The sequence below is a fragment of the Entelurus aequoreus genome, linkage group LG06 (genome assembly GCF_033978785.1).
Source record: "Entelurus aequoreus isolate RoL-2023_Sb linkage group LG06, RoL_Eaeq_v1.1, whole genome shotgun sequence".
Classification (NCBI taxonomy): Eukaryota; Metazoa; Chordata; class Actinopteri; order Syngnathiformes; family Syngnathidae; genus Entelurus; species Entelurus aequoreus.
This window is the reverse complement of record NC_084736.1, coordinates 74868042-74893327: the sequence shown is the minus strand read 5'-3', so window position 1 is coordinate 74893327 and position 25286 is coordinate 74868042. Positions and strand designations below refer to the sequence as shown.

The following is a 25286-nucleotide window of genomic DNA, read 5'->3' as shown; positions in this document are numbered from 1 at the left end:
AGAGCTGAATTACGACATTACTATGTGCCGTAAACGGAATTTTAGGTGACGTCATTTCTGTGTCCATAGAAATGACCAATCACGGAAGGGAATCCCTTGTCTAAGAATAAAGAAATATCTTAGAAATATTTAAGTGGAAAATGGGAGTGTATATTTTGACAATAAACTACAAAATAATACAAAACAAACAAACAGTATTGGCAATGAATCAAAAATAAATGTTTCCTTTTTGTTGCACCTTTCCTGCTTCCTGCTCCCAGACCGTAGTCAAAGAGGCAGGGGAGACACTTCTCCAGGATGTATGCTCGGGGCAGCACCCTTCACTTTACCCGGCAGTGGGTCTCCACAGCGGACGACTTTAGGGTGAATGATGAGTCCGGCGATTAGTTGCAAATCTTGCTTTATTGATTGCTTGTACACAGCCAATCCAACACAAAACAACCTAGTCCCCGCCCGTACTCACGCTACCGCTCCCTCTCTTCTCTCGCCCACACACTCACTGACGTCACTCACCTCACATGCTGTCACCTATTAAAGGGCCACACACACACATACGCTACTCTCATAACATTTTGTTTCCAATTTATTAATTAGGCAACTAATTTGAAACTGGTGTGGGTGGCTCTATATATACTAGCCCACTGCAGCCACATGCAGAAATCAACAAGGAATCGAAAATTATTAAATCTGTGACAAAAATAATACCCGCTCTGTCTAAACGATACCGTTTGATCAGCTGCTCGTCATCAAACAAAGCCAGGACATCCTTCCGCTCCCTGAACGTTCGCGCACGTCTCTCTCGCCTCAGTGCCATCCCCTGCTGGCAACTCCTAACCACTTAGGACACCTCTGAAGGTCTCTTAAATATCGTGGAGAGTAGGAGTGATTCTTAGACTTAAGAAAGTTGATAAATAGCTTTTATTCTTAAGTTGGAGAGTAGGACTAAATTTCGCAAATTCTCAGGACTTAAGTGTAAAATGGCACTCTAAGACGCTTGATAAATACGGCCCCTGATGGCATTGTTGGCTCACCTTTTCCTTTCCCTCTGCAACCAAAGAGCTGCTCATACGCTGATTGGTTAATCATGAGAGTTTTCCCACCAATAGAAAGGTGTCATGTTTAATGCCTGTTTACTTTCGCCGCCTCCCTGCATTAATAAAACACTTACAAATGAGAAGTAATGCAATGACCTGAGTGCAACTGGGATAGGCTCCATCCCCCACCGCAAAAGGGACAAGCGGTAGAAAATGAATGGATGGATGGATGGACAATGACAAAATCATGGTTTTAGGCATTATTGATTGGTCTTCATAATTTAAAGGGAAGTTTTAAGTTACGTTTCAATCCTTTGTCACTGAGCTACTGTGTGGAACAATTTCCCTTGTGGATCAATAAAGTTTGTTTAAGTCTAAGTGTGAACGTTCTTCATGCTCTACCACTTATCACAGATTCCGAAGACTTAAATGAAATAAATGTAAAATGAAAGAACAATTAAAAAATGTATTCTATTGTTCCAATGATGTCAGTCATTGTGAGTCATTTAAAAGGTTATGTAGATCCAATCCGAGGCAAATAAAAAAAAGTGTTACCGTATTTCCTTGAATAGCCGCAGGGGCGCTAATTAATTTAAAACCTCTTCTCACTCCTGCGGTTACCAAAACCATGCGGAATGAGCAAGCATGCTCTAATTATTTTAAAACCTCTCTCACTCCGGCGCATACCTTATCATTAAAAACACATTTAATAAAAAAAACGTTATTATGATCTTACCTTTACTTGTAGATGGGTCCATGTGCAGCTGCTTCTGATCAAAGGCAGTCTTTCTCATCTTTCTTCAATTTTAAAAGTCTCTGGAGATATTCCTTTAATTATTACCTCCTGCTTCGATTGAAAGTCCAGTTTAGAAAACGGTTTTATTTTAGATATGTAATCCTCTATGTTAAAAGTGCAAGCAAACAATTGCTGCATGCTTGCTGCTTGTTGTCTTCTTCTGCAGTACCTGTCTCCTGCAGTACTGGTAGTCGCAAGAAGGATCACTAGCGCCCTCTACCACCTGGAGGCGGGAGTCATTTAATGACTCATATTTGACCCGGCGGAAGTGCCAAGCATGCGCTAATTATTTTGCGAAACGAGTTTGACCCGGCTGTAATTCTAGGCAGGCGAATACTATATTCCCGGCGCCAATTCAAGGAAATACGGTAGTCTCAGTTGGTGTTAATTAGTCTTACTATGATCACAAATTATTTACTTCTTCTAAATATATCATCAAACTCCATCAGCATGCAGCTCGTGTCCTGCAACGAAGGTACTTTTGCTTGTCTGTCATTAGGAATTCTTCTTCCAGAACGTATAATTAATCAATGAGTTAATTAATTAGTCGAATAACATCCTGATTTGCTTGAGCTCTCGCAGAATGATGCATAAGCACTATCAGCATCTGTTCAAGACTACGCACATGTATCTTCTTCTATTGGGAACATGTGACTGTGACATCATATCTATGGAACATGCAGCATGCTTCACTTTGATTAGGAACGTACTTGTATTGTAGGACTCTAATTCTTCACTAAACAATGTCAATCTGTTAACACAATATTTGTATAAGGAATAATTATAGATTTACATGCATAAAACAATATAAAATTCATATAAATGAAAAATAAAAGGGTTAAATGAGCATTTAAAGGCCTACTGAAAGCCACTACTACCGACCACGCAGTCTGATAGTTTATATATCAATGATGAAATCTTAACATTGCAACACATGCCAATACGGCCGGGTTAACTTATAAAGTGCAATTTTAAATTTCCCGCTAAACTTCCGGTTGAAAACGTCTTTGTATGGTGACGTAAGCGCGTGACGTCAATAGTTAAACGGAAGTATTCGGACACCATTGAATCCAATACAAAAAAGCTCTGTTTTCATCTCAAAATTTCACAGTATTCTGGACATCTGTGTTGGTGAATCTTTTGCAATTTGTTTAATGAACAATGAAGACGGCAAGGAAGAAAGTTGTAGGTGGGATCGGTGTATTAGCGGCTGGCTGTAGCAACACAACCAGGAGGACTTTGACTTGGATATCAGATGTGCTAGCCGGCGCTAGCCGACGCTAGCCTCCGACCGCACGGATGATCGGGTGAAGTCCTTCGTCCTTCCGTCGATCGCTGGAACGCAGGTGAGCACGGGTGTTGATGAGCAAATGAGGGCTGGCTGGCGTAGGTGGAGCGCTAATGTTTTTATCATAGCTCTGTGAGGTCCCGTTGCTAAGTTAGCTTCAATGGCGTCGTTAGCAAGAGCATTGTTAAGCTTTGGCAAGCTGGAAAGCATTAACCGTGTATTTACAGGTCCATGGTTTAATAGTATTGTTGATTTTCTGTCTATCCTTCCAGTCAGGGGTTTATTTATTTTGTTTTTATCTGCATTTAAGCATGATGCTATCACGTTAGCTCCGTAGCTAAAGTGCTTCGCCGATGTATTGTCGTGGAGATAAAAGTCACTGTGAATGTCCATTTCGCGTTCTCGACTCTCATTTTCAAGAGGATATAGTATCCGAGGTGGTTTAAAATACAAATCCGTGATCCACAATAGAAAAAGGAGAAAGTGTGGTATCCAATGAACCCTTGTACCTAAGTTACGGTCAGAGCGAAAAAAGATACGTCCTGCACTGCACGCTAGTCCTTCACTCTCACGTTCCTCATTCACGAATCTCTCATCCTCGCTCAAATTAATGGGGTAATCGTCGCTTTCTCGGTCCGAATCGCTCTCGCTGCTGGTGTAAACAATGGGGAAATGTGAGGAGCCCTTCAGCCTGTGACGTCACGCTACTTCCGGTAGGGGCAAGGCTTTTTTTTATCAGCAATCAAAAGTTGCGAACTTTATCGTCAATGTTCTCTACTAAATCCTTTCAGCAAAAATATGGCAATATCGCAAAATGATCAAGTATGACACATAGAATGGATATGCTATCCCCGTTTAAATAAAAACAATTCATTTCAGTAGGCCTTTAACATCATGTTTCCTTGACGGTGAAACATGATGTTAAATGTTCAAGAGGTAGTTACCATTTCAGGTGACTACCTCTTGAAGCTCATGGAGAGAATGCCAAGAGTGTGCAAAGCTGTAATCAGAGCAAAGGGTGGCTATTTTGAAGAAACTAGAATATAAAACATGTTTTCAGTTATTTCACCTTTTTTTGTTAAGTACATAACTCCACATGTGTTCATTCATAGTTTTGATGTGACAATCTACAATGTAAATAGTCATGAAAATTTAAAAAAAACCATTGCATGAGAAAGTGTGTCCTAACTTTTGGCCTGTACTGTATATATATATATTTTTATATATATATATATATATATATATATATATATATATATATATATATATATATATATATATATATATATATATATATATATATATGTATGTATATATATATATATATATATATATATATATATATATATATATATATATATATATATATATATATATATATATATATATATATATATATATATATATATATATATATATATATATTTACGTAATTGTAAAAGCAATGCTGTACCTTTCACAGTCTGCACAAAAATAATCCCTCCAGTTTAAAGTTACATCAGTTGTTGCCACCACTTGTTGGATATATTTGGCGTGGTCATGATTGACACATTTGCAAATGGGTTTACACGTCACAGAGCTGGCCACGTGTCAAGTTGACCCCGCGTGTGATGAACAGCGTCTGCTTGTTTCTCTTTTAAGATTTATTTAACCTTGAAGTCTGTGCATTCTTCATCAAAATGATGGTCTTCAAGACAGAGGAATATTAACAGTTGTTTCAACTTTCAAGTGACGGGTAACTTCCTCACTGTGTGCGTCACTAATGAGGTTACTCTGAATCCATTGCAGGAGTCATTCACCCAAGTCCTTGTCGTCCATCCTTGGGAGAACATTGACTATTATCAATGATTTTGTCTCCAAGAAACCATTGCTCTGTCATAAAAACATGACCTCTATGTTTCCATACAAACAACAAATATACTGAATTATTGGAAAGGTCTTCATCTATTTGCCGACCCTAACACAAGACGAAGGTTAAACAAGTTGAATAACGTATTCGGGTGTTACCATTTAGTAGTCAATTGTACGGAATGTGTACTGTACTGTGTAAACTGTACTGTTTCATATAATGTATTCTCTTCCTTTGCAATCTACTAATAAAGGTTTTAATCAATCTGTCCCTTTAAGAATGTAGTCAAAACCAGTTGATGTGTGTACTGTCACTTTAAGAATGTAGTCAAAACCAATTGATGTGTGTACTTTAAAGGCCTACTGAAATGAATTTTTTTTATTTAAACGGGGATAGCAGATCTATTCTATGTGTCATACTTGATCATTTCGCGATATTGCCATATTTTTGCTGAAAGGATTTAGTATAGAACAACGACGATAAAGATTGCAACTTTTGGTATCTGATAAAAAAAAGGCTTGCACCTACCGGAAGTAGCGTGACGTAGTCAGTTGAACATATACGCAAAGTTCCCTATTGTTTACAATGATGGCCGCATGAAGTGAGAGAGATTCGGACCGAGAAAGCGACAATTTCCCCATTAATTTGAGCGAGGATGAAAGATTTGTGGATGAGTAAAGTGCAAGTGAAGGACTAGTGGGGAGTTGAAGCTATTCAGATAGGGAAGATGCTGTGAGAGCCGGGGGTGACCTGATATTCAGCTGGGAATGACTACAACAGTAAATAAACACAAGACATATATATACTCTATTAGCCACAACACAACCAGGCTTATATTTAATATGCCACAAATTAATCCTGCATAAAAACACCTGCGTGTTTGTTATGCTAGCTCCTAGCTCCTCTGCTAGCTCCTAGCTCCACAGAACACGCCAATACAATTCAAACACCTGATCAACACACACAATCACTCAGCCCAAAAGACCGTTTACCTAACCCAAGGTTCATAAAGCTTATATATTTTTCAAAAGTTACGTACGTGACGCGCACATACGGTCAAGTTATCGAATGTTTAGCAGCCAAGGCTGCATACTCACGGGACCTGATATTCAGCTGGGAATGACTACAACAGTAAATAAACACAAGACATATATATACTCTATTAGCCACAACACAACCAGGCTTATATTTAATATGCCACAAATTAATCCTGCATAATAACACCTGCGTGTTTGTTATGCTAGCTCCTAGCTCCTCTGCTAGCTCCTAGCTCCATAGAACACGCCAATACAATTCAAACACCTGATCAACACACACAATCACTCAGCCCAAAAGACCGTTCACCTAACCCAAGGTTCATAAAGCTTATATATTTTAAAAAAGTTACGTACGTGACGCGCACTTACGGTACGGTACGTGTTATGCTAGCTCCTAGCTCCTCTGCTAGCTCCTAGCTCCATAGAACACGCCAATACAATTCAAACACATGATCAACACACACAATCACTCAGCCCAAAAGACCGTTCACCTAACCCAAGGTTCATAAAGCTTATATATTTTTAAAAAGTTACGTACATACGCAAAAAAAAGCCAAAGCTGCATACTCACAGTAGCACGTCTGCGTCTTTGTCATCCAAATCAAAGTAATCCTGGTAAGAGTCTGTGTTGTCCCAGTTCTCTACAGGCGTCTGTGTATCCAAATCAAAAGTCCTCCTGGTTAGAGTCTCTGTTATCCGAGTTCTTCCATCTTGACTGCATCTTTCGGGAATGTAAACAAAGAAGCGCCGGCTGTGTACTGTTGTTGCTGACTACGTTCGAAAAATACGTCCATTTCGCACCGACAACTTTCTTCTTTGCTTGCTTGGCTTCCTTCTCCATAATGCAATGAACATGATTGAAACAGATTCACGAACACAGATGTCCAGAATACTGTGGAATTATGAAATGAAAACAGAGCTTTTTCGTATCGGCTTCAATGTGGAAGGCATACCCGTGTTCGCCGGGCTACGTCACACGCATACGTCATCCTCAGAGGCGTTTCGAACCGGAAGTTTAGCGGCAAATTTAAAATGTCACTTTATAAGTTAACCCGGCCGTATTGGCATGTGTTATAATGTTAAGATTTCATCATTGATATATAAACTATCAGACTGCGTGGTCGGTAGTAGTGGGTTTCAGTAGGCCTTTAAGACTGTAGTCAAAACCAGTTTTTTGTGGGCACTGTCCCTTTAAGAATGTAGTCAAAACCAGTTGTTGTGTGTACTTTAAGACTGTAGTCAAAACCAGTTATTTGTGGGCACTGTCCCTTTGAAAATGTAGTCAAAACCAGTTGATGTGTGTACTGTCCCTTTAAGACTGTAGTCAAAACCAGTTGATGTGTGTACTTTAAGACTGTAGTCAAAACCAGTTGATGTGTGTACTGTCCCTTTTAGAATGTAGTCAAAACCAGTTGATGTGTGTACTTTAAGACTGTAGTCAAAACCAGTTGTAGTGTGTACTGTCCCTTTAAAAATGTAGTCAAAACCAGTTGATGGGTGTACTTTAAGACTGTAATCAAAACCAGTTGATGTGTGTACTTTAAGACTGTAGTGAAAACCAGTGGATGTGTGTACTTTAAGACTGTAATCAAAACCAGTTGATGTGTGTACTGTCCCTTTAAGGATGTAGTCAAAACCAGTTGATGTGTGTACTGTCCCTTTAAGAATGTAGTCAAAACCAGCTGATGTGTGTACTTTAAGACTGTAGTCAAAACCAGTTGATGTGTGTACTTTAAGACTGTAGTCAAAATCAGTTGATGTATGTACTGTCCCTTTAGGAATGTAGTCAAAACCAGTTGTTGTGCGTACTTTAAGACTGTTGTCAAAACCAGTTGATGTGTGTACTGTCCCTTTAAGAATGTAGTCAAAACCTGTTGATGTGTGTACTTTAAGACTGTAGTCAAAACCAGTTGATGTGTGTACTTTAAGACTGTAGTCAAAACCAGTTGATGTGTGTACTCTCCCTTTTAGAATGTAGTCAAAACCAGTTGATGTGTGTACTTTAAGACTGTAGTCAAAACCAGTTGTAGTGTGTACTGTCCCTTTAAAAATGTAGTCAAAACCAGTTGATGGGTGTACTTTAAGACTGTAGTCAAAACCAGTTGATGTGTGTACTTTAAGACTGTAGTGAAAACCAGTGGATGTGTGTACTTTAAGACTGTAATCAAACCAAGTTGATGTGTGTACTGTCCCTTTAAGGATGTAGTCAAAACCAGTTGATGTGTGTACTGTCCCTTTAAGAATGTAGTCAAAACCAGTTGATGTGTGTACTTTAAGACTGTAGTCAAAACCAGTTGATGTGTGTACTTTAAGACTGTAGTCAAAACCAGTTGATGTATGTACTGTCCCTTTAGGAATGTAGTCAAAACCAGTTGTTGTGCGTACTTTAAGACTGTTGTCAAAACCAGTTGATGTGTGTACTGTCCCTTTAAGAATGTAGTCAAAACCTGTTGATGTGTGTATTTTAAGACTGTAGTCAAAACCAGTTGATGTGTGTACTTTAAGACTGTAGTCAAAACCAGTTGATGTGTGTACTTTAAGACTGTAGTCAAAACCAGTTGATGTGTGTACTTTAAGACTGTAGTCAAAACCAGTTGATGTGTGTACTGTCCCTTTAAAAATGTAGTCAAAACCAGTTGATGTGTGTACTTTAAGACTGTAGTCAAAACCAGTTGTTGATGTGTGTACTTTAAGACTGTAGTGAAAACCAGTTGATGTGTGTACTTTAAGACTGTAATCAATCAATCAATCAATCAATGTTTATTTATATAGCCCTAAATCACAAGTGTCTCAAAGGGCTGCACAAGCCACAACGACATCCTCGGTACAGATCAAAACCAGTTGATGTGTGTACTGTCCCTTTAAGAATGTAGTCAAAACAAGTTGATGTGTGTACTTTAAGACTGTAGTGAAAACCAGTTGATGTGTGTACTTTAAAAATGTAGTCAAAACCAGTTGATGTGTGTACTCCCCCTTTAAGAATGTACTCAAAACCTGTTGATGTGTGTACTTTAAGACTGTAGTCAAAACCAGTTCATGTGTGTACTGTCCCTTTAAGAATGTAGTCAAAACCAGTCGATGTGTGTACTTTAAGACTGTAGTCAAAACCAGTTGTTGTGTGTACTGTCCCTTTAAGAATGTAGTCAAAACCAGTCGATGTGTGTACTTTAAGACTGTAGTCAAAACCAGTTGTTGTGTGTACTGTCCCTTTAAGAATGTAGTCAAAACCAGTCGATGTGTGTACTTTAAGAATGTAGTCAAAACCAGTCGATGTGTGTACTTTAAGACTGTAGTCAAAACCAGTTGATGTGTGTACTGTCCCTTTAAGAATGTACTGTCCCTTTAAGAATGTAGTCAAAACAAAGCGTAGACGAGCCGGCTGCACGGAAGTGGTATGAAATGAGCCGATATAGTTAGAAATATATGTATATGTATATACATCACGGTTTTGAACATGCGGTTGGTCTTTTAATTATTAATTATTATTTTTTTCTAACCAAGCACTTAGTAATCGCTTGAACTTATCGAAGAGCTCGTTAGCTCGCTGGCTAGCGTCAGCAACACAAGCGGCCATGCCTCCCTACTCCGAACTGAAGAGAAGCAACCACTTCTACTACTTCATCAAGTTTACCCTAAACGTCTATTCCATGCTGTTTTCGGTAAGTTTTCTGCATTTTATTAAGCGTACAAGCGTTTGGTAGGAAGATGACTTGCGACGCGGAGCTTCAATAGGTCGACGAGAACCACCCAAAAACAACACCAGACCTCAGCGAGAAAATACTCGTTTTTGACCCACCGTCTTTTATTAACATACATATGACTTTAAAAAGACGTAAAAGGGCATATTAGCAATCGAAATTAGACAACGTATCATTCGGCATAAACTAAAAAGTCCTAACGCCTCTCGTTTTAACACGCTTTTTATATTTTATGTCCAGTTCTAATGAAACCACTGAGCCTAGGATGGGGAATCTCTGCCATGTTTTACATAAATCTGATGCTATATTGACATGGAATCATTTCTCCTACATAACGCAAATAATCATGTTAATCGTAATGCTGAAATCCATCAACGTGAAGCGTTTTATTTCATGTCTTCACTCTTTGTTAGTGTTAACTTAAGTTGCCATGTTTGCTAACGGGGTTCAGTATTTACATCGCTAGCTAGGCACTGAATGATTAGCTCTCTGGGGAAATGATGCCCACTACAAATCTGGTTGTTATTTGTAAAGTTCAACATGGTTTATGTTTTATTGATAGCAAACAATATAAACATTCCACTGAGCTATTGTTCACAGCGTCGCAGCATCACAGAGGCTTATGGTGCAGGGCGTTGGACCTCTTAAAGGGGAGATGATGCTCTTTTTTTCCTGGCACCGACATAAAATAAAGAATGCCAGAAATACAGAATGTTTTTATTTTCTTCTATCATTACAACGTCCAATTTTTTTTTATACAAGTTATTTGTTTTTTGTGTCTTTAGTCTGATGACTACGCAATCCACACATTTATAATTTCAGAATTGTATTGTATTGTTGTTTATTGTTTATTGGGGATCCCCAATAGCCGACGCACAAACGCTATAGGCTACTCCTTTTCAAAAGTTCAAAGTTACATAATAATACACAGATCCAGTTACAAAACATACGGAGCTCCTAAAGGGACATGGAGGGAAAAAAGTGTTTTGCGAGATTTCGTGATACTTTGTGCGAGATCTCGCAAAAAGTTTTTTTTTCCTATGTCAGTGAACCGGAAGTGAAACAGACACATTTACAATTACTACTAACTAACACTTTATTTTTCATATAAACATGCATGATAGCCTGATAATATACAGTCGTGCTCATAAGTTTACATACCCTGGGAGAATTTATGATTTCTTGGCCATTCTTCAGAGAATATGAATAATAACACAAAAACCTTTCTTCCACTCATGCTTAATGGTTGTGTGAAGCTATTTATTGGCAAACAACTGTGTTTACTCTTTTTAAATCAAAATGACAAAAGAAAGTACCCAAATTACCCGGATCAATAGTTTACATACCCCAGTGACTTTGATCTGATAACATGCACAAAAGTTGACACAAACAGGTTTGAATGGCTAATCAAGGTTCCAATCCTCACCTGTGACCTGTTTGTTTGTAATTAATGTGTGTGTATAAAGGGTCAGTGAGTTTCTGGGCTTCTGACAGACCATTGCATCTTTCATCCAGTGCTGCACAGATGTTTCTGGATTCTGAGTCACAAGGAAGGCAAAAGAATTGTCAAAGGATCTGCGAGAAAAGGTAATTGAACTACATAAACCAGGAAATGGGTATAACAAGATATCCAAGGAATTGAGAATGCCAATCAGCAGTGTTCAAATGCTGATTAAGAAGTGGAAAATGAGGGATTCAGGTAGATCAGCAAAGATTTCAGCCACAACTGCCAGGAAAGTTGTTCGAGAAGCAAAGAAAAATCCACAAATAACTTCAGCTAAAATACAGGACTCTCTGAAAAATTGTGGTGTAGCTGTTTCAAGATGCACAATAATGAGGCACTTGAAGAAAAATGGGCTGCATGGTCGAGTCGCCAGAAGAAAGCCATTTCCGCACAAATGTCACAAAGTATCCCACTTACATTACACCAAACAGCACAGAGACAAGCCTCAAAACTTCTGGAACAAAGTCATTTGGAGTGATGAGACCAAAATTACATTTTTTGGCCACTCGACCATGCAGCGAACAATTTTCCTGGCAGTTGTGGCTGAAATCTTCGCTGGTCTACCTGAATCCCTCATTTCCCACTTCTTAATCAGCGTTTGAACACTGCTGATTGGCATTCTCAATTCCTTGGATAGCTTTTTATACCCCTTTCCTGTTTTATGCAGTTCAATTACCTTTGGTCGCAGATCCTTTGACAATTCTTTTGCCTTCCCCATGACTCAGAATCCAGAAACATTGTGTGTGCGTGTATGTATGTATATATATATACAGTGTTTCCCATAAACTGCCAAGATACCTGTGGCGGTGGGAGCGTGGCTATGGGCGTGGCTATGGGCGTGGTCACCATGACATAATCGAGTAATTTGCATAATTTACTACAATGATATGATTTTCTCTAAAAAGGCTAAAAAATGTATACTTACTAATTAATAATAACAGTTTTGTTTTAAACGTCCATCCATCCATCCATCCATCCATCCATCCATCCATCCATCCATCCATCCAACCATCCATTTTACAATATAATTACAACACTTTATGTACATATTTATATACAGATTTGAACAATAAGTTATTCACTGAAATATATTTATTAATTGTGGTTCTTACATAAAATATATCTTATAAAATATAAAAGCTAAAATGTCTCAAAGCTCTGCCCCTTTAATTAGTGCATACTAAATAATTTAACTTTAGCCTACTACTACAACCATAGTATTTACCAGCAACATAAAGTGAAACAGAGGCAGAGGTGTCCTGCCACAGTCAGTAACAAATAAACAGAAAACAGTAGTGGTGGAAAGATAGACACAGAGCTTCATCAAACATCTGATCCACTGAACAAAGAGCTCCAAAAATCTTGAACTTTAGACTGCCATCAGTTTTACTCCCTACACTTAACCATGTGTTTCCTACTGCCTGCAGACTTTGCACCCTTTGTTATATACACATGTTGTGTTTCTAATATAAGTACTTTTAATAAAGTCAAATACAAATAAGGCAACAAGAGAAGTATCCTACACTTCTCTTTTGTAAAGTAAATCTGAACAGCCGATATGGGCATCTACATCAACTATATGATTTGCCTGAGAAGCTGGAGAGGACCAAAAAAATAAATAAATAAATACATATATATATATATATGTATATATATTTTTTAAATTATTATTATTTTTATTTGTGGCGGACGTAATTCTTTCGTGGCGGGCCGCCACAAATAAATGAATGTGTGGCAAACCCTGCGTTCTCACGCAGTTGCTTTTAGCTGCAGGCTTTACACTACAGGCTTTTCTCACTATTTGTTGTCTCTCCTTCTCACAGAGAGATAAAACATACATACGTCACATACGTATAAGCCTTCGCAAAGCAGAGAGGTAGTGGCATGGGTAACGTTAGCTGTGGTGCGACTGGTAATACGAGAGAAAGAAGGTGCGATTCTGGTAACAAATGAAGGAAGAATTAATTCCCAAGAAAAACAGCACGGGGTCCATCGTCTGGCGGTGGCTTGGCTTCAAGTGGGAATATGTCGAACAGACAACCGTAATTTGTCAAGTGTGGGGCAAAAGCGTTGCTACAAAAAGTAGCATTACTGCTAATATGTAGCATCATTCGAAAAGTCACCCGCTACAGAATGAAGACTGCTTGAAACTCCGCATGTCAACATCTCCGTTCGGTGCCACACCCACAAAATGCAGAGGCAACCGTTTCCACATCAACACCGTATGAAAAAAATAGTCAACAACAGAAGGAGATAACGTCCGCAGGAACCTACCACATAGCGAAGGACATACACTATTTGATTTCCAATTATGCAGCTCATTTTTATTTGACACTTATCAGTGTTTCCCATAAACTGCCAAGATACCTGTGGTGGTGGGGGCGTGGCTATGGGCGTGGTCACCATGACATCATCGAGTAATTTGCATAATTTACTACAATGATTGGATTTTCTCTAAAAAGGTTCAAAAAATGTATACTTACTAATTAATAATAACAGTTTTGTTTTAAACGTCCATCCATCCATCCATCCATCCATCCATTTTACAATATAATTACAACACTTTATGTACATATTTATATACAGATTTGAACAATAAGTTATTCCGTCAGTCTACCCCAGGGCAGCTGTGGCTACGAAAGTAGCTTACCACCACCAGGTGTGAATGAATGATGGGTTTTTAACATGTAAAGCGACTTTGGGTACTTAGAAAAGCACTATATAAATCCCAGGTATTATTATTATTATTCACTGAAATATATTTATTAATTGTGGTTCTTACAAAAAATATATCTTATAAAATATAAAAGCTAAAATGTCTCAAAGCTCTGCCCCTTTAATTAGTGCATACTAAATAATTTAACTTTAGCCTACTGCTACAACCATATTATTTACCAGCAACATAAAGTGAAACAGAGGCAGAGGTGTCCTGCCACAGTCAGTAACAAATAAACAGAAAACAGTAGTGGTGGTAGATAGACACAGAGCTTCATCAAACATCTGATCCACTGAACAAAGAGCTCCAAAAATCTTGAACTTTAGACTGCCATCAGTTTTACTCCCTACTCTTAACCATGTGTTTCCTACTGCCTGCAGACTTTGCACCCTTTGTTATATACACATGTTGTGTTTCTAATATAAATACATTTAATAAAGTCAAATGCAAATAAGGCAACAAGAGAAGTATCCTACACTTCTCTTTTGTAAAGTAAATCTGAACAGCCGATATGGGCATCTACATCAACTATATGATTTGCCTGAGAAGCTGGAGAGGACCAAAAAAAATAAAAAAAATAAATACATTTATTTTTATTTTTATTTTTATTTGTGGCGGACATAATTCTTTCGTGGCGGGCCGCCACAAATAAATGAATGTGTGGGAAACCCTGCTTATTGAAATATCTTGTGTGACATCATGCACAAAAGTGCACTTTATTTGTTTTAAACTATTGTAGTGGCGTTCTGTACAAAAAGTGCACTTTAATTTAGTGTTGTTTTGATATGTCATCTTAGTGACATCATGCACAAAAGGGCACTCATAGCTTGTTTTAAAATGTCTCTGACAATCTTGCACTTTCTGTTTTTAAATGACATGAATGTTTGTGCCACTGCTTAATAACTGTTTAATAAATACACTTTTGGTCAATTGACTTAGTTGTGATTTCCCTCTCTGCATGAAAGTTTAAAATGAGCATATATTAATGCAGTATGAAGAAGAATGTTTTAATGTAGACCCATATAATCATTATACTGCTGTGATTATATGCATCAAGTGTTCATTCAAGGCTAAGGCAAAATATCGAGATATATATCGTGTATCGTGACATGGCCTAAAAATATCGAGATATTAAAAAAAGGCTATATCGCCCAGCCCTAATTGTGTGCATGAATGTGTGTTTGTTTGTACAATATATTTGTATGTGCACGAGCCAAACCCAAAACTAGTGTTTACTGTAACAATAATGATGATGATGAGGGTGTGGTTGATCAACAATTGCTTTATTGCAAAACCGGCTACTGTCGGCCGTAACCACGCTCAAGAAAACAAAAACTATATTTTTTCTCCACATTCATGCATGCAGGTCATTTGCATGACCTGCATGCGAAAATGTTTCATTTAATGAACCTGAAGTGATGACACGGTTTGATCAATGTTGAGAACACAGCACAGCGGGTAGGTTGTGTTCACAAATGGTGTTACTGGTGTCCCTAATATAATGGCCAATATGATTGGCTCTCATGAAATGTTGGGATACATTGGTGTCTTCTTTTTTTTTTAAATTATTATTCGCAACACTTCTGACCGAAATCGATGAGACAATTAGTATGATAGAAAAAAACCTCTTATGTTATGTGCAGCTGATGGGTCTCTGCGTGCTGTGCGTCGGGGTGTATGCCGAGGTGGAAAGGCAGAAAAATCGAACTCTGGAGGGTCTCTTCCTGGCTCCTGCTGTGGTGCTAATCCTGCTGGGCCTGGTAATGTTCACAGTCTCACTTGTGGGCATGGTTGGCTCCCTCCGGGACAACAAGACACTGTTGCACATGGTAAGGATGCTCGCGGGAGTGGCTTTAAGCACTTGCAGTCAGTTTTACAGCATTTAATATGGACATGAATGTCATATCCGACTTGCAACACTACCATAAAGTAAAAATAAAATGCCAAAATGTAGTGTGTGTTATTATAATGTCATGTCAGTCCCACGACCCAATAGTGTACCTAACACTTAATTTTGATACACCTGCACAATCTACATGGATTTTCATGACAGCTCTTCATGTTATGCAGTGCAGCTACAACCACAACATATTGTTCATTTATTACTTCTCCGAAAGCTTAAAGGGCAACTGCTTTTTAAATTTTGCCAATCGTTCACAATCATTATGAAAAACATGACGATGGATGTATTTTTTTAATGCATTCCAACCCCTAAATAGGAGGTTCTTTATTCCGCCCATAAAACCCAATAAAAAAACATCCAAAAAGCGCCATTTTTTAACTTGAATATTAACCAAGTATTAGTGATATTGTTATTATAAGCGCGAACGCACACAAACTTTTTATAGCGCCGCCGTGATCACTAGCTTGTGTGCCAATGTTTTTTTCTCGCTTTCTCGCTTCCTGTGCTTGTGAAAGGTTATTGCAGATCATAAATCATGACGTATTTCGACAAGTTGGTATGCTTTGACAGCTATTTGAGACAAGGAGGAAATGGCGAGAACGGCACGAAAAGACGGTTGGTTCCACCCTCCTTTTCTTTGTGAGGATTGTGAGTCATTTTTCATCTAAAACGGGAATATAACAAGAATCTCTCGGTCGGCATCCTAATGACAGCAGACCTAGCACGGTAATTGATGCTTTATTATGTTTTTTGGCTCTCATGAACTCCGTAGTGAGTAGTAATCATTGATGTCTTGGGGGGGTTGGGGGTTTAACTAAAGTTAAAAGTTAAAGTTGTGGAGTACCTCTTCCCTCTGGGTTCCATGGACCACCAAGGACAGACATGATTGCAGCAGTTTTGTGACTTAGTTTTATTTTTCAATAAACCTTCGTGCACGTCTGGTCGCTTTTCAGTTCTTCGTCCCACTGCTCGCTCTGCCGGTTGCTTTTCAGCTCTCCGGCGTCGTCGTCTGCGTCTTGCTCTCTGTCTTTTTCGCTCCTCATGCACCCGCGTCTCTCCAGCTCCCTCTGCCCCCTCCTTCTCTGCTGCTGCCCTTTTACACAGTGATACGTTATTGCATAACTGCGCCCAGGTGGGCCATCTACGTACCTGACGCTCATCTCGGAGCCGGCCCGGGCGCGTCCCGCCTCGCTGCAGGTCCGCCGGTCACGCCTCCTCGCAGCCATCTCGGGGAGGGCCCCGGCGTGCCCCGCCTCGCTGCAGGTCCGCCGGCCACGCCTCCTCACAAGTTAAATTACCAATGATTGTCACACACACACTAGGTGTGGCGAAATTATTCTCTGCATTTGACCCATCACCCTTGTTCACCCCCTGGGAGGTGAGGGGAGCAGTGGGCAGCAGCGGTGGCCGCGCCCGGGAATCATTTTTGGTGATTTAACCCCTAATTCCAACCCTTGATGCTGAGTGCCAAGCAGGGAAGTAATGGGTCCCATTTTTATAGTCTTTGGTTTGACTCGGCCGGGTTTTGAACTCATAACCTACCGATCTCAGGGTGGACACTCTAACCACGAGGTTTGTGATGCGTTTTTGATTTAAGTTAAGTTGATCAAAATACGTAAATATTAAATGTGCCTGTTACTACATTACACATATACTTACAGCATGTATATAAAACCTTAATGGAGGTCTTTGGATGTTTTTAAGGGCTTTTGTTATTATAATTTATTTAAGCAGAATATCGTGACTCCCATAAACTCCATTGTAAGCGGACTTTTGAGCACATATATTTAAAATTTAAAATGCATTAAAAAAAATACATCGTCGGCATGTATTTCATAATGATTGTGAACAATAGGCAAAATTCCAACAAAAGTGCAGTTCCTCTTCTAATCAAAACTGATCATTATTATTTATAGTTCTTGTAGATTACCACATTAGACTGCACAGGTGTATCTAAAGTTTTGGACTGTAGTGTAAAAAATGCCAAGTGATGTCCCATAAACAATTGTTTTGTTCTTTTTTTCTGTCCCAATACAGTTTCTTTGCGTCCTCTGTGTTTTGCTACTTCTCCAGGCTATCGCCCTCATCATAGCGCTTCTTTTTGAGAAGAAGGTAAGCAGGTTGTGTTATTAGACAAATAACAGAGTGCACATTTACATACACAGTGGATCCCCAGATTTTCGCTATTGAGCGTTCACTTACCCGCAAATTCATAATTTTTGTTAAAAAAAAGTGCTTTATCGCTCCAAAAATAGTCTGTATTTACTTCTAGTTTAGTTTAGTCTTTATTTGAAGGGACAATGCACAGAAACATTAAGCTCAAAGACAGATGTGTTCTGTACCAGATTATAGCTAATTTAGCTGTCACTTGCATCTATAGTCAACTTTGTTACAATCGGGCTGAAACGTACAGTAGCTAAAACCGTGCCTCGGATTCCATCTGCTCTATCGATCATCTTTTATTACCATTAGTGGTAAGTATCTATCCATTTAATGATTTATAATGCATTTAAATAAGTATGTTAAGCATATTAAGGGCTTAAACATGAATTGTCTTTCTATGTATTTATCTTGTGAACTTTATTTATTATACTATTGGAGCTGAATCTAATCTAATAAATATAATAGGCACTTGTTATCTCAATTGTTGGTCCAAAATCAGAGGAGAATGTCAACGTCATGCAGTTTGGAGGGGAAGAAGTGAGCCAGTGTATCATATCGTGGGGTCTTGATGTAGCAGCATAATCCAGGCTTTGATAGTGTCAAAAATAGACACTTCTCACAATGCTGTCAAGCGATTGAAAAAAATTATCGAATAATTAGTTTTTTTAATCTCACTTAAAAATTATGAGAAAAGCCTTCAGGTTAAGGTATTTCTCGTACACATACAGTAATTATAATGAATTATAATTTAAACTAAAAGGCAATTATAATGTATTAAACCTTATTTAACGACAGAAAATGAAGATATTTACTTACAAGCGAGTGTGCTCTTATTTTTTAAATAAAAAGTACACATAATTTTACATGTAAAATATCACTATATTGATGCAAAGATGAATTATCATTGTATAGAGTGAGAAATAAACACACCCGAAAGTGACGTAATTTCTCCATAACTTGTTATAGATTTGCGGTATGCTAAAAAGAAATGTCTCCTCTATGCTAAAAACAAGATAACATTCAAACTATAAACACACTTCTGACACATCTTTAAGTTTGTTATTGTTATTATTTGACACTATTTGTTAGGTATATTTCTTGCTATTTGCTCTATTTAAAGCCACTAACATCACACGCTTGACACTTGGCCAAGTCTAGTGTCAGTGTGAGACCTCTTTTTCACCGTCGCTGCATATTATCTTTGTGCCACATACTGCGAGTCAAGCATAAGCAATGGCGAGGCAACTTGCCAACACAAACCATAACGTTGGCGATGAAAAACTTAAATAATGTGATTAAAAAATATAGCACGCTCAATCTGACTGTAATAAATCAATCACAATTAAAGCGATAATTTGACACCCCTAACTTTTATAGACACCTCAATTAGTCACATTTTCTTTCACTATTTGCAGTATGGGTGTGCCATTTTAGGCACCTCACGATTTGGATTGATTACGGTTCAAGGTGGTAAAATTGATAACAATTATTACGAAAGATTATCGATGCACCTTTTTTTTCCCATATAGGATTTCCCCCTCTGTCTTCCTTTTTTTCTTCTTTCTATCCCTGCGCCAAACATTGAATAAATCAATTTAATAACGTTCAATACAGATAAGGCAACAAGAGAAGTATCCCACACTTCCCTTTTGTAAAGTAAATATGTACAGCAGAGAGGGGCTTCTACATCAACTATATGATTTGCCTGAGTAGCTGACAGGACAAAAAAACAAAAACAAAAATAAAACAGTAGCAGTGTTTCCCATAAACTGCCAAGATACCTGTGGCGGTGGGGGCGTGGCTATGGGCGTGGTCACCATGACATCATCGAGTAATTTGCATAATTTACTACAATGATATGATTTTCTCTAAAAAGGCTCAAAAAATGTATACTTACTAATTAATAATAACAGTTTTGTTTTAAACGTCCATCCATCCATCCATTTTACAATATAATTACAACACTTTATGTACATATTTATATACAGATTTGAACAATAAGTTATTCACTGAAATATATTTATTAATTGTGGTTCTTACAAAAAATATATCTTATAAAATATAAAAGCTAAAATGTCTCTTAAAGCTCTGCCCCTTTAATTAGTGCATACTAAATAATTTAACTTTAGCCTACTACTACAACCATATTATTTACCAGCAACATAAAGTGAAACAGAGGCAGAGGTGTCCCGCCACAGTCAGTAACAAACAAACAGAAAACAGTAGTGGTCAAATACAAATAGGGCAACAAGAGAAGTATCATACACTTCTCTTTTGTAAAGTAAATCTGAACAGCCTATATGGGCATCTACATCAACTATATGATTTGCCTGAGAAGCTGGACAGGACCAAAAAAAAATGTTTTTATTTTTTTTATTTGTGGCGGACGTAATTCTTTCGTGGCGGGCCGCCACAAATAAATGAATGTGTGGGAAACACTAAGTAGACACTAGAATAAAATAAAATCCTTTAAAGCTGTCCGTGTGTTTTTTTTAAGGTTCTGCAGTTTTTCGCAATTAACTATGATGGAAAATAATCAGTTTTGAACATCTGCTTATTGCTATTGATTGTCACTTTGCGATGCATCGGAGAATCAATATATCGGCACATCCATACTGCGGGTGGGCTCAGAATGTAACCCTGTGAATATTGGGAATCTACTGTGAGCCTCAGCTATGCACCTTTGCTCACTGTGCCCACAACATTTTTGTGCTAGTAATGTCATTGTCTCCCCACCTTTTCCACCCGTTCCAGACATCTGCCTTGTTTCAAAGCAGCATACGAGAGGGAATCAAACACTATTACGATGATCTGGACTTCAAAAACATCCTGGATTATGTGCAAGAAAAGGTATTGTTGTTTTTAACAAAGTATTCAGTATTTTTAGCAGAACTGTAGAATTGTAAAATTGATAAACATTTGTTGTAATTCACGTCTCATATATTTTAATTAGTAAACAAAATTAAACCATCCATCCATCCATCTATCTTCTTCCGCTTATCTGAGGTTCGGTTGCGGGGGCAGCAGCCTAAGCAGGGAATCCCAAACTTTCCTCTCCCAGCCACTTAATCCGGCTCCTGACGGGGGATTTCGAGGCATTTCCAGGCCAGCTGGGAGACATAGTCTCCCCAACTTGTCATGGGTCTTCCCCGTGGCCTTCTACCGGCCGGCCGTGCTTCAAACCCCGGGGGACACCTCAATTTACAAGCTCAATCGGCTCAATGACCGAGCTCTTAACTCAAAACACTCGTATCTGTTGTGTACAGAAAAGGGAAGGAGGCGACAACCAAGGCAGAACTGCGGTTCACAAGGTTTTTATTTAAACCTTTGATGATTACATGGCGTGTGTATGCTACTCTAAGTGAATGGGTGTAGACTATGTGTATAGTTAATAGTGTAAATGTTACCAGGGGTTGTTGTCTGTGAGTGTTGGATGTCTCCTTCGTCGAATCAAGGGGGGGCAAGGCGAAGAGGCAGTCCGTGAACAGGCAAGGGGTCGAGGGTAGGAGCGAGGCAGCGTAGTCCGTGTCCGAGCAGGGGGTCAAGGATCGAGGAAGGCAGTCAGGAATCCGGATGGATGTCGAGAGGCAAAACACGATCACGGAAGACAGGGAAGTCACTGCGGAAGACACAAGGGACATGAACAAGGGAGACACGGAGAGAGCAAAGAGAAGGCGAGAAAAGCGCAGGGGAGGGAATGCCAGTCGTGATGCTTACTGGGAAGATGAGCGACATTCTGGCAAAGGTTCCTCGGGTCCGCTGGTCTTTATGCCTCTCCCTCTCATCAGGTCCAGGTGTGATGATTAGAGATTGTCTGCAGGCTCGTTGCTGCGTGGGGGTGTCTGAGCGTGCTGCTAGCGGAGGTGCCGGCAGCTCCAACTGTCGAGGAAACGTGGGTTCGACTCACCCATTGAAATCAATTTAATCTGTGCATGGCCTCCCCAAACCATAATTTTAACATGTAACATGCCTTTTAAAAATAAAATTTAACTTTTAGACAAGGAATAGTACGACAAACAATTACAGTAGTTTAATTAAATAATGTAATAATAATGTAAAGCATTCATCTCTTCCAGCACACTGAAGAAGACTTTGAAATCCTTTTTGAGCTTTGTCTGATTGGCGTCTTCCCGTCTCATTAGATCCAACATGTATAAAGAGCCAAGTTACAGAAGAGGGACGGCTGGGTAATAAGGCTGGCATAGCAGCAACTAATGGCGTTGAAAAAGCGGATATTTCTAGTTATTCCATCTCCCACAATAAGAGTGGACGCTTATTAGGCGATGTGGTAGGAGGGTAACTATCACACAAGACTGGGCAGCAGCGGAACCACAGACACCGTTTGTGGAGCAACAGACCGACTTTGACACCCAGAGCAGCTTCAGCTATGCACAGAAAGCTGAGTTGAGGGTAAAGGACTAACCCTCAGCAGCACCAACGGAGGACGTCGCCGACTTGGTTGGGAAGGCTAAAACATAGTTACTTCGATCTCTTGCTTTTAGGTAATGCTGGTCATTAAAACCAGATGTTTTTGGGCGGGTCTTTGAGGTTCACTATGGCAATCATTACACCATTTAGCACTACAGAGGCTCATAACTCAAATGTATGCTCACAACTCAAAGCATAACAAAAAGCCGAAAGTACTCGTAAGTTAGGGTACTCGTATGTTGAGGTACCATGCATTTTGGTTTCCTGATTTGGCTACATAATAAGAGAAGTCTTATTTAAATTAGTGCCTTTATGTCAATAAGCACAATTGTCTTTGTGAAGGCTTTTTGGTACATCTAAAGGGCTCGCTGGCTTGTGAAGGTGTACCTAACTAATTGGGGCTTGAAGCTAAGTCAATTATTTTATATGGTATGTGTTTGGTTTTAGTGACAATAATCCATCCATCCATTTTCTACCGCTTGTCCCTCTCGGGGTCGCGGGGGGGCCTAGAGCCTAATCCAGCTGCACGCGGGTGGAGGAAAGCAGGGTGTCAATCAATCAATCAATGTTTATTTATATAGCCCTAAATCACGAGTGTCTCAAAGTGCTGCACAAGCCACAACGACATCCTCGGCTCAGATCCCACATCAGGGCAAGGAAAAACTCAACCCAATGGGACAATGAGAAACCTTGGAGGGGACCGCAGATCCCAGGGCGACCGGTGCAATCGACGTCGAGTGGATCTAGCATAATATTGTGATAATCCAGTCCATAGTGCATCTAACATAATAGTGAGAGTCCAGTCCATAGTGGGGCCAGCAGGAGACCATCCCGAGCGGAGACAGGTCAGCAGCAGGGTACACCCAGACAAGTTTCCACCTCATCGCAAGGCCAACAAAGAAAGACGGACACATTCACACACTAAAGCCAACTTAGTGTCGCCAATCTGATGTGTTTAAATTCAGTCTCTTGGTCATGGTCTCCAGCGAAGGCAGAACACTCAGAACATTTGATCAGTCATGACTTACCATGTTGCTGCTCAATTAATAGATCCTAGGTTCTGGTTATGGTGCATTTTCTATCAGAGCAATGCAAATTGCAATGGTGTAGATGCTGTTTATATCTGGCCTGACAGTGCAAGTTTAGAAAGAAACTGAGTTATCAGTATTTGGGAACGACCAGACACTGGATTTTGTTTTCTCAAATCTGCACTATGGAAATATAATTTTTTTTTAAATATCGATTATAAGTGAACATGTTTTCCACAGCAGATTACATCAAGTTTGATTTTATGGAATCCGATGCAAAGAAAATGTTTTCTCCTGTCTAAATTATTTTGTTGTTGTTTTTTCTTCAGTTTTCATGCTGTGGAGGGGATGAATATAAAGACTGGGCAGTCAATCAATACCATTTCTGCAACGGCACTGGTCCACTTGCATGTGGGGTTCCATATACCTGCTGCATCCCCGGTAAGGTGAGCTAAACTCCCGTCAATGACACCAATCACACCAGCTACATATCAGAGTGGAACATCCAAGGCAAATACAATAAGGCTACAGGTAATACGATTTGGATTTCAAAATCTTGAGGCCTCAAACGTCACATTTAAATTCTCTCATAACCTGACACCTAAGCTGACGTATGTACTAGGGCAGTGGTCCCCAACCACAAGTCCGGGGACTGTTACTGGTCCGTGACGCATTTGCTACCGGCCCGCAGGGAAACATTAAATATTTTATAAAAGACTGCATTTTCTCCGATTTAACTTTCGCCTGTCCCACTAGCCACACCAAAGGGCTTGTTTATATATGTACAATAAAACTCCTCATAGGAAGTTGCCATTTGTTATATTTGTTATAACTGATACAATGCACATTTATGAACATATAAATGTGACAGATTGTAGCCAAAGGCTGATTTACATCTGCAGCAGGTTATCATCGACCTGCTGGGGATCTCATTGCAAAGAAACAAGCCCAGGGCTCTCACTAATTCAGCATTAGTGAGTTGTATTTTTCATGCACATATTTTTTGCTGCATTTACCTGGCACAAGTGGAAAGCCGATCCCTGAAAATAATGCCTACATTATCGGTTCATGGTGCAAAAGAGGTTGCGGACCCCTGTACTAGGGGTTTCCTGATACCAATATTTTAGTACCGGTACCAAAATGTATTCCGATACTTTATGATACTTTTCAAAATTTAAGGGGACCACGAAAAATGTCATTGTTGGCTTCATTTCAACAAACAATCTTACGATACAATAAACATAAATGTCTTATTGCACTCAAAAAACAATTATAGAAGATTGGAATTTATAGTAAAAGGCAATAAACACAGTAGGGTTTTCTTATTGCACTCAAAGATCAATTTACAATTGTATAGGTTACATATACCCTAACATAATCTAGGATTAGGTTAGAATAGAATAGAAAGCTTTGTTGACATTGTATTAAATGCTTCATGATTTATGGTTGCCACTCTCGGTTTGTGCTTTAAGACAAATAAAATAATTAGTAAATGCTAAAAACAATACTATGGCTAAACCTGCTCAGATAAGACATGCAGCAGGTAAAACACACATTGTTAAAGATAAAACACAAACTGTAGAATTTTGTCACAAAATTCAGTCATTTCACTTTCATTAGTTTACGCTACGTGGGCGGTATGACTCTGCTTTTAATTGGCAACATGGCACCTAGCTGTATGCCCAAGGGAGCTAGTTAACTATATTACCTGTCACTCTTTAAATATTTACCTTCGTCTGAAGCAAATGTGGTAATACTGTATTACCACCTTTGACAAGGCATGTTTTAAACCAACGCTTTCATTGTGGCGCTTCCGTGTCATTAATTTTGGAGCTAAAATAC

The 25286-nt window shown here is 39.1% G+C and overlaps 1 protein-coding gene across 2 annotated transcripts in view; it reads left to right on the top strand.

Moving 5' to 3' along the window:
- The first annotated feature begins 9318 nt into the window (after positions 1-9318).
- The window catches only part of zgc:110329 (uncharacterized protein LOC550500 homolog), a 32799-nt gene continuing 16831 nt past the window's right edge, over positions 9319-25286 (top strand). The window contains exons 1-6 of one of the 2 annotated variants that reach the window (XM_062051523.1): positions 9319-9396; positions 9506-9663; positions 15566-15751; positions 17863-17937; positions 20743-20838; positions 23774-23890. In XM_062051523.1, coding sequence (XP_061907507.1) covers positions 9577-9663; positions 15566-15751; positions 17863-17937; positions 20743-20838; positions 23774-23890 — 561 coding nt within the window. In that variant the 5' untranslated portion in view covers positions 9319-9396; positions 9506-9576. Of the gene's footprint in view, positions 9664-15565; positions 15752-17862; positions 17938-20742; positions 20839-23773; positions 23891-25286 lie in introns of both variants that reach the window. The other variant, XM_062051522.1, reaches the window with a different exon arrangement.